An 11,262-nucleotide genomic window follows, 5' to 3' on the forward strand; every position below is an offset into this window, starting at 1 on the left:
GAGAGAGAAAGAACGAAAGAAAGAAAGAGAGAGAGAGAGAGAAAGAAAGAAAGAAAGAGAGAGAGAGAGAGAGAGAAAGAAAGAGAGAGAGAGAGAGAGAGAGAGAGAGAGACGCATACGTTTTTACAGCGGAATGCTAACGTTCCCTTGACGGGTTCTTGCGATATAAGTCAAGGATTTGCTTTGTGTATATTACAGGCGTATATTTCTGCTTTCATGATCGACGCAATCTCGCATCAATTGATGTTGGTGCCTGCCCTTGGCGAGTGTTCCGCGTTACGTTAATAATGGCGGTCGTACTGCATGCAAACATGATTTTCATGATCCGTGTGTATCATGGTTTTTTTGCATTTCTACCTTTTCACCTCACCCGTCTACGAGACACCTTAAGAACATTGCTTAGAAATGAATAGGAGGAAAACTTGGACTCTTGCAGAGGCTTCGAATATTAAGAATTCCGAAACGTGTGCATTGTACGTATGTCAGCGAAATAATTTACATGTAAAGGTTAAAAAATACAAAATTTCCGCCTGAAGATCTTTGCCGACCATCTTACAGTAAAGCCGATATCAGTAAAAAAATTGTCTTTATATACTTAGGATATTAAATTTGACAAATCGCACTTAAACGAAAAAAAGAAAAAACTACTATACTACTACTACTACTATTCCACAATGTTCATTACTGTTATTCATGTAACGTCATTTCCAGTATAAGGTGGTCGAGAAAGTTATACGATCTAAAACATTTTGAATAGTGCCCGATCTTACGCGAAAACACGTCGATATACCAAATTTCATGAAAACTGTCTCAAAAATTGCGAGCCATACGTTGAGTTGAACACAAGAAAAGAAGACAAACGGTCAGGCAGGCAGCAAACTTAAATCGAAATAATTCGAAATCGATCAGTTGGATTTCTCTCAAGTCTTTGCGGATGTCGCGCACATTTGCACAAACTTAATATACCCTTGTGCAATACAATTGTTGTACAATATAAAAATAATAATAAAACCTACGGGATCCCTTTTACAAGTTGTTGTTAGTTCGTAAAAATTCGTATTAAAATTTTCCGTTTTTCGTTGTTAGATTTTATGCTGGAAATTGGATCCATAAACGGGCAGATTGGAGTGATTTTACACTACGACGGTCACTTCGTGATTCAAATGGAAAAAATATGGAATACATTTCTTTGCATAAATATGTAAACATTGATGAAAGCGAATCATTGCCATTTTTCATATACCTTAAGATTGAGGTTTTGATAGATATATTCCAGGAGTTACTACTTATACTTGGTGTGCTTAGCTTAAGCTTATCTTAACCTTATTTTTCTAACCAAGAGATTTTGAAAGCAAGAGCAATTATATAATGTCAAGCGTGAATTCTATGGATGACAGCTGATAAGCTGATAGCCTGAATTTTTTAATGAAAAATCTATACAAAATAAAAAATGGCAAACGTTATCCTCTTTTATGCGAGACATTAAAAAATAGTTTTTGAAGCAAAATTGAATGCATAACTTTTTACGTATTGTCAGTAGGTGCGCGGTACGATAGCTTTTTTTTTTTTATATACAATAGTGAAAAACAAAAACTATTTTAAAAAACGCACACGCATACGTACACTTATAATTTCACAAAGTTGCATCAAGCTTGTTTATACCAACAAAGAAAACGATTCCTTTACAACGTAGCAATGGAGACCGTGTAATAGGTAAAGTAATGTTACCAACTGGTTTTTTTTTTACCATTTTCTAACACTATCACATCGTGTCTCTTTTGCCACTATCGCCAATTAAGCCCAACAGAAAGTAGGAGAAGTTAGTTGCAGGAAAGTACATAGGTTTGATTGTTTTCGTAATAACATGTGCATGCGTGTGTGTGTATATCAGCAATTATTTTCCATATAGTTGAATAATTTATTGATTTAACAGTTTACGCATACCTATATATATATATATATATATATGTAATAATAACAGCACAAATATAGAGCAAACACTATTGATACAAGCAAACTGTCATCACCCAGTTAACACAGAAAAATGTTTACCATACATTTATATGATGTAAACAAGCGAATGAGTGTATCACTATATATCGCCTATAGGGAATGAAAAAAAAAAAAGTATATATATATATATATATATATATATATACATATCGCGTGTACTTAATTACAATATTTAAAAAAAAAAAAAAAAATTTTTTTCTATTTTGGGAAAACAAACTATAGCAACGAATATAACTACGTCAAACAAAAACAGTATTTCCTGTCATCATTTCAACTTTACAATATTACCTACAAATTTTACAATTTTTCAATAAAATGAAACATACAAAAAAAAAAAAAATTCGGACCGGATCCCCGAACCTCCAACGGCCTAACAACATTATTTATATATATGTACCACAGTACCTATTACCTACCTACCACAGTTTATGTGCGTTTGTTTGTATCGCGCTTTTTCAGTTTCAGTTTTTTTTCAGGCGCCAAAATGTAGGCTAAAAATTCATTTGTCTATGCGCTATTTGTTTTGCGGTTACCCTGTCTGGGGTAGAAAAGTAATAGAAGACAAGACAAGTCGAGAGGATATTATTGTTCGTTATACGAATTGGCCCCCAAAAGCGAAGGAATAAAAAAAAAAAAAAAAAAAAAACGCAAATTGATTCTCGCGCACACGGAACAATGTTGAAATTTACATAAGTTTCTATTAAAGCACAAAAGACAGAAAATAGAAAACAGAGGGGGGGAGTAAAAAGAAAAAGAGAAAGGGGGAGAAAATATTTTTGTGGTCAAAAAATGAATCAATAACATCAACAATTTAAATTAAACTTTCAGTTTAACATTTAAGTATCGCTTAATTTCATTTGAAAATACACACATCTATATTTTGTACATCCATTGCGCTACGCTTTATAGACAATGGTATAATTGGAGAGAGGGAGAGGAAGGGGGAGGGAACATACCGCCAAAATAGACAGGACGGATGGACGTACAATTATAATAATTGCATGAAAATATATCAACAAATTTTTAATTTTTCTTACTTGGCTTTAGTCCAATATAAACTATTTACATGTACCACACTACGGAGTTGCTTACTTGTTTGCGCTTTTCTCAAGTTATTATTAACATTTGTATAACTCATTTGTTCCTTTTCTCCCTCTCTCTCTCTATATATATCACATTAGTATGATCATAGAACTATTTTATATAGTAAAGTCGTTTACGTCTTCGACGAAAGTCATTCGGCTTGTGATGCACGCTGATTGCATTAAGTGAAGAAACGTTTTGAACAAAAATTTCAATTCTGTACGTAACACACATTCAGAAAATTGCATAGTTAACGCCGAATCAACGAAATTCAAGAAGGGAATATTATGGGGAAAGTGCAAGAGAGACAATTACTTCACAATTTCTATTTCGGTTTTTCACTTCAATTATCAACTTTTAGTCTTTGTCATTGTAGAGTGTATCGAATCTAACGTATTCTTCTTTCTTTCCTTCCTTCGTTCGTTCCCATCGTACTGAGTCGTACTATTTTGTTATTTTTATTTTGCTTTCATAAAATCCTTTTACATACAATTGTCTAGCGTTTAATACTCGATTTAGTACCGATTAGCTTTATTGCTCTACAAGCATTTAATAATGTTGTAAACAACAATGCATTATATATACAACTCTTGATATATTCGTCCGTCGTTTATGAGCCTCGCGACCAGTTTCTTTCTTTTCTTTTTTTTCTTTTTTGCATACTTTCTCTATTAAATCTTGTTATAGGCTTATTTTTTAGTTCCGCTTTTGCGTTTGCCTAAGAAATATTTAAAGGTTATATGTGATATCTCACCACCACAACAATTATGCATATACGAGAAGAGGTACTGCGCTGTATGCTTAGTTACATATATAAGTATGCAAAAAGCTCAACCTTCTCTAATATATATAGACTTTAAGGTGGCATTAGGTGAATAAGTGTGTAGCCGCCAGTTACAGCTATCACGATATGTGGAAAAAATAGAAAAAAAAAAAAAAAAAAAAAAAGACGAAAACAAATGAAAAAAGAAAAATCACTGTCACTACCTTGGTTTAAATATCATCTTGTACTTCCCTTTCCGCCACCCTGGGGTAATGGGAAGGAGGGGGAAAACGCAAAACGCAAAACGCAAAACGCAAGGTAATACCATTTACAAAAACCTAGACCTTATTATTGTCGCCGCCTTCCGTGCTCCTTTAAACCGCTATTATTATCATTCTTCTTGCGGCTGTTGTTGTTTCCATGCATTCTCTCTGTCCCTTTCAATATAAAGTCATTTTATGGAAAAATTATCGATTTTTTTTTTTTTTTTCTTTCTTTCTTTTCTTACGTTTTTAGTTAAATTTTTTTTATATATTTTTTTAAATTTTCACTCCCTTTCTTTCCTTTTGCACTCAAGCAGCTTTTATTACTTTATTAACTGCTCATAAAAAAGAGAAAGGGGGCGAAAGAAAAATGTTGGCGTATTGCAGCAGACTATTTAGCCGTACATAAGGTCTTTTATGAGTTTTATAATTAAATATTTCGCTCACTTTCTCAACAACATCAACAACAACCACCACACTAACAATAATCAAAAGAGGAATACATTAATTAATTTGGTCGAGAGTAATATCTTTACTTTAAGATAATGTAATCACCACAGTTGCTTTCTTGTCTTGTCGTCTTTCTTTAAAAAAAAAAAAAAAAAACTGATAAAACATGTATTCGTTCGGTCGTGACCGAATATTTTATACCCATCAAACCGTGAGACTAAGGCAAACTATAAATTATCATATTGTACAATAATTGAGCGGGGGCCATGGGCTGACTTCTGTCTATTTTTCTATTTTTCTATTTTTCTATTTTTCTTTTTATATGTTATATATTTTATACTTAATGAATAAAAAAAAAAAAAAGAAAGCAAAAAACCGAAAAAACAAACGGCAATTTTTGTTGCTATACATATGGGCGTGTTATAGGCGTGTCCTTTGACAGTTTTGATCATTTTTAAAGAAAGAACAGAGAAGAGAAGAAAGAATGTTCATCACACAACTACTACAGAATTCCACAGACTAAACAAAGGGACAGACGTAAAGGTGATAGATATGCTTAGGTGCTTCCCAATTTGAAACTGACCAAGAATTTTTATATGTTTTTGAAGCTTTTGAAGCTTGTTTCTGCGCGTTATAAGCGCTTGGAGCCTAAGTAGGTGTGGACGATACCTTCCATCTTTATAACTGTTACTGCACCATCGCCCATAGAATATACATTCGAATGTCTATAGATTTGTCTGTTGTAGTCTGTGAATAACGAGCAAAATAACAAATTTTTTATTCCTTTTGAATTGTAAAAATGTTCTCAGATTATGCAGTGTATTGTAGGCATGTCCTCTTCAAGTGATTTCGCCTATTTTTAATATCAACTTGCGTCCAAGAACTTGCTGCGTTTCTCCTGCATTTGAAGTAAAAATTTCAATTTTGGTGACCAGGGAATTGCTTACACAACAGACATAATACAAACGGACAGACAGACAAACGTTTAAATCGATTTAGCGCATTTGATGATAATCAAGAATATGCGTACTTTGTGTGATCTTCTTAGCTTTCTTCTCGACGTTACAAACGGTTTGAAAAAATGCCTGTACACCACACGCCCCCATTTTTCGGTGATGCGTTTATAAAAAAATTATACTATAACGACGAGAGCCGGCTACTGTTAACTGCTTCAGATACTATCCATGTTGAAAAGAAAGAAAGAGCAAAAAATAAAATGAAGAGTCTTGCCGGTACTTGATATGTCGTCCAACTGTATATATCGCAATAGGTTGCTTAAGAATACACAAATGTTTTTTAAAAATAACTTTTTAGTTCTTCAATTTCTTAACTAATATTAAATAAGGGGGGATGATATCTGTGTGAAAATCGATGAGAAAACCGACGGAGAAATATAATTGCAGCTTTTCATTCAGGACGTCCGTCGTCACCTTTATCAATCAATTTTATTCTATTTCGAATCAATTCATTTCGGTTTATTTCTTCGCTGATATGCTAAACCTCAATTTGCCCTATACCATGTTACCCATAGTATCGATCAGAGTATTTGGCATCCTTTTTTTATTATTTGGAATTCCCGTTAATAGTCATTGTCGTGTGATTAGTATTCTCTAATTATAGTTGAGAAATTTCTACCCGCTATCCGATTGCAATATTGAACCGAAAAACTGAATGGGCAGACAATTGCTTATTAATAAAATTACGAATTAATTAAAAAGTAAAGAATAAGTTTGAAGATATTTTTTACCGCATATAAGGAAGGCAGGCGCAAACAACTTGATTAAGAATCATCAAGTAAAAATTGAATTTGAATTATTTGCGATCTGTTACAACTGAAAATAATTGTATCTAAAATCCTGCAGAATTTTGTTTATTATTATGTTTTGCATTTGCACACACACAACATATCCTATTGATATTGTGTTAGGCTTCTCATGTTGTTCACATTTGATCGATCAAATGTAAGCTAAGCTAAGAAAAAAAGCCTACCTTTTGCTTATGCGAATCTAAAATAGTATTGAGAATAATTCTTCAAAGTTTTATTTATAAGCATTTCGTTGATTTGTTTTTCTTGATTGTTGGAAATATTATATCGCAACAGCATCTCTTGGATCTTTTGGTTTTCATAGAACACAACAACAGCATTTTTAGTAATCTTTCTACTAAAGATTCTCTATTCCTTCTATTCATTCGTAGTCTTTCTAGTCACTTAACTCGGCTTTCTTTAAGTTATAATTGGTATTTAAGAACTCATAAATTTTTCCCCATAAACATGATAATGATGATGATGATGATGATGATTACTAAGAAAATGTGATTGCAATAAAAACTGAAATGAAAAACACTAAATTTCATCAAGAAAGATTTATAAGAAATTCATATATAAAGAGAGTAACGCTGTCAAGATGATAGTAGTGCAATACACACACAAGCCAGTCAGTGCGCACATACTCGGTGGTATTTGTTATCCATCAAATAATAATATTTGCATAAAGAATAAATGGCAACAACAACAACAATGATGATGACGACGACGACGACGACGACGACGACGACGACAACAATATGAAAAAAATATGACAACACGAGTAAGTAAGTAAGTAAGTAAAGAAAAGAAAATTTATACATGAAGAGAAGAAGGAAAATACAAAATATATTACACGAAATATAATCGCACACAATGTACAAAAAAACTAAACTATATAAAATTATTTATTACAGAGAAGTTATCAACTTGAGCAAACTCCACACATAATAATGAGACGATAAGCTGTGATGTGATGTGATGTGATGTGATGAGCAACAAGAAAATAAAAAGTAAAATGAAAGGAAAAACATATATAATATCGCGAATTTCGCCTAATAACTTTGCTTGAATCCTATTTGATTTCTTCGAATACCGGGGGCGGCGTTTACTCACTAGAGTAGAATAGTTTTGTGAAAATGAAAGTGAAAAAGAAATAAACAAAATGTCTTATAACTTGCGGGATGGACACAAACTGTATTCAGATATTATAAAAAAATTTACCAAAGATTTAGAATGAGACAATATTGTCTTTATATTGCATTTCTGCAATTCGTGGCAAGACTTTCAAATAATAAATTCAGATTCAACATATCTCCCATGCGTGCGTTCCTCACACACGTCACATTCAATTCTTTATTTTCTTTACCTAGTTACTCCCCTCTTAAGCACAAATTAATTTATCCACGAATACGGTACAATCGTGTACCATTCTGGTCTATGGATGTACTAATATACAAATATAAATGTTTATCGTAACATTAACTGGAATATCGATTGCCCGAGAAAGGGAATAAATTACAGGCAAGCAATAAAGAAAGGACAAATATATTTTCTATTGTTAATAAATTCTGTACATCCCACCTCCGTCCCCATCAATATTATTCTATTGAATTTTCACATTACGCACACTACGCGTCGCCGCACACACTGCTCTGCTTCAGTGTCCTGCCTAACAAGATGATCTGTTAGGCTTGTAACGAATTGAAAAATGGATGTCAAAATCTAAACTGGCACCGCCCACCGCCCTTTCCAAACTTGGGACATTTTCTAATTTACAATCTCATTATTTATCTGAGCAGATCATATTATACGGTATATATATGCGTTCTAAAGTAATGTCTGCTTCTGGAAAACTGGAAATGTTTTATATAAAATAATGAAATACAACTCTGTCCAAGTAACAGCTGTAAAGGTCGACACAAAAGGAGTTAGATTAAAGCAAAAAAACATCGAAATCTTATTCAAATGTTAATCGTAGCGTTTTTTTTTTTTCCTTAAGATACATGCGGAAAAAGATTCCGGAGGTCACAGCCATAAACGAATTAGTACCCTCCCCCGCCACACCATCGAACCCTCACAACTACAAAGGAATTATAAATTTTGTAATCCATAATTCCAGTTACAGAAGTTTGAGGAAGATAAGTTTGGGTGATACACTCGCCGGAGGGGGGGGGGGGGGCTCTTATTTTAATTTATCTTATTTCCAAGACAATTATTTTTTTTTTTTTTTTTCTATTTTCAAATTTCCCTTCATTCCATATTTTGTACTTACCTTCTCAATATTATATTTTTCCAAAGCCTGTGTCGCACAATCTACTGCATCCTGCTGCATTTCTTCACTCATATCAGCATTTTTAATGACAGCTTTACGATCAGACATTTTTGTTGATGCTCTTGCTTTCTTCGGACTCGATTAATATATATTGTTTTCGATTTGTTCTTATTTTTGTTCGCTTTTCTAGCCTTTGCTGCTGCTATTATTCCTTTTAATAGTTAAGTCCTTAAGTTAGAATATATTACTCTTTTCAGCACGCTGCACTATAAAATATTTAACTGCAAATACATATAAAGAGAGCAAGAAAAGAAAAAGAATTAATTATAAAAATATTACAAAACAATACTATTATTATTATTATTATTATTCTTATATTATTATTATTATTAACGCACAAACGAAACAAACGACTCGAGAAGAATTTTTTGCTTGAGATTTCAAAAATAAAAAATATTTATATATATATATACAAAATTTATAAGAGAGAAAAAAAAATTCACAAAATTTTAAACGCGTTTCAAAAAATTAAATAAAAAATATTGACAAAAAAAAAGTTTTCTTTAAAAATATTTCATTTGAAAATTGAAATAAAATTCTACGCAACCTATCAAAAAACAAAAGACAAATGTTTTTTTTTTTTTTTTTTTTGTTTCGAATCGCAAAGTGTTTTTTTGCGTTCCTCCTTTCATAGGTCGTAAATATAATTAGTAAAGGGGGAAACTTACTTTTCCCAATTGCTACGAATCTGAACCAGATTAAATCAAGTTCTCGTGAAGAATTCTATTAATATCATCTATTAAAGATAATGTCATAAGTTATTATTTATTAACCCAAAAGCTTGAATGTTATTGCCAGTGTTCACGGTTCAAATATATGCAATTCGTCAATGCATCATTCCGCCTATCTATTGATCATTTGAACCGTCCATGTTGCAGATGTGTTGCATCGACCTAAGTCTTGCATAACATTTGTTTTTTAATACCTTCTAGCAGATATTTGATTAGGGGATACGTACCTTCTACGCAAATGCTTGCAATTTTTAAATAAATTTTTTGTGTTTTCATTCAATTTGCCAACGGACGGAAAAATGCTATGATTTGCACAAATATTTCCAAAACCAAAACCAAACACCCACATCATTCCCAACATATTAAGAAAGAAAAAAAAAAAAAAAAAATTAGTTTTAATTTTAATCCGACACCAGAGCGTTCCCCGATATGCGCTGAATGCCATTCTCTATCTAAAGACATTAATTTTACCCATGATATCAAGGCAAGAGACACGCAAACAGCTAAGAAATCACTTCTGCGTTCTCGGCTTACTTACTTTTGTTAATTATTGTTTCGTTAGAAAGTAGGACAAATCTTACTATGATTATGAATTTAGAAGGAGGGGAAGGAGCAGGAAAGTGTTTACCCAAAATTTTCGATTTCAATTTTCAATTGACTTAGTTTAATTTATATTAATTAAATAGTAATACTAATTATTAATGACAATGTAATTACAACAACAACAAGTAAGAAAATTAAATTCGGTCGTAATCGAATTTTTTTTTATGCCAATCACCGTTTATCCCAAAAAAAAAAAGGCAAAAGTGAAGGAACAAAAATTTTCATACTCTACAGTGGTAGAGTGGGCGGAATTGATTTCTTCTATTTGCAAAATAAAACCTTTTATCATATGGGCGCATGCGGGCGTTGCAACAGGGCATGTTCTTTGAAAAGTTTAATTGAATTTCAATTCCTTTTGCAAATTTGTAGGCGATATGTTAATTTTCGCTATAACGGGAGAATGTTTACAAATGTGCACAAATGCTTTCATTTTTCAATTATACGCTTTTCTAGTTGTCATCACTGAAGAATTGTCATTTTATCGGAATGTTTGCAAAAATTACGAAGAAACCTTTAGATCAGTTTGAAATTCTGAATTGAATAAGCCATCCGTCTGTTCGTCTGTGTGATGTGTGTTGCTGATATTCTTGTGATCGCAAAAATGAAGATATCGACTTTAAATGTGATAGAAAACATTGGAAATTTTTGTAAGCAGGTTGATATTGAAGATGAGCAACATTGGTCAAAGTACAAGCCTACAATAAATCGTAAACCGGAAGCGACTCAATTTTTCTAAAGAAAAAATTTTTGAAATTTTCGCTCGTTACTCACAAATTATAAACGATAAAAACGTGAAATTTGCTACATTGACTTTGGCAAACAACTCCTATCATTATTTATGTGTAAAAATGGAGAAAGTCGGTCATGCCCACACAAAGTTACAAATAATTACATTTTCAATTTTTCTAGATTTTATGCGTATTTATCACATACGGTATATACACAAGAGAAAATTTCTTAAAATTCCTCAAATAAATGATACATTATTTGCCTAAAGATGCGCGTTAATTTGAAAACAAAAATATGGTGGACACACGACGGATTTGATTGATTAATTTTTTCTTAAAACTACCAACGATATGGGTATCAAGTAAATGGGCTTCGAGAATATATGGCGGCAAAAGTCAAGTGTATTCATTCTAAATAAATTGTGGTGGATGAATTTCTTTTTAAAAATACCACTCATATGCATATCAAATAAAAAGGCTTGGAGGAGG

At 32.3% G+C, this 11,262-nt stretch overlaps 1 protein-coding gene across 3 annotated transcripts in view; it reads right to left on the bottom strand.

Moving 5' to 3' along the window:
- Window positions 1-11,262, bottom strand: part of LOC119631662 (dynein light chain 2, cytoplasmic) — a 28,466-nt gene that overhangs the window by 4,628 nt on the left and 12,576 nt on the right. For all 3 annotated transcript variants that reach the window (XM_038024072.1, XM_038024064.1, XM_038024079.1), the window contains exon 2: window positions 8,652-8,932. In XM_038024072.1, the coding sequence (XP_037880000.1) occupies window positions 8,652-8,759 (108 nt within the window). In that variant the 5' untranslated portion in view covers window positions 8,760-8,932. The remainder of the gene's footprint in view (window positions 1-8,651; window positions 8,933-11,262) is intronic.

This window comes from Glossina fuscipes, unplaced genomic scaffold (assembly GCF_014805625.2).
Source record: "Glossina fuscipes isolate IAEA_lab_2018 unplaced genomic scaffold, Yale_Gfus_2 0, whole genome shotgun sequence".
Lineage (NCBI taxonomy): Eukaryota > Metazoa > Arthropoda > Insecta > Diptera > Glossinidae > Glossina > Glossina fuscipes.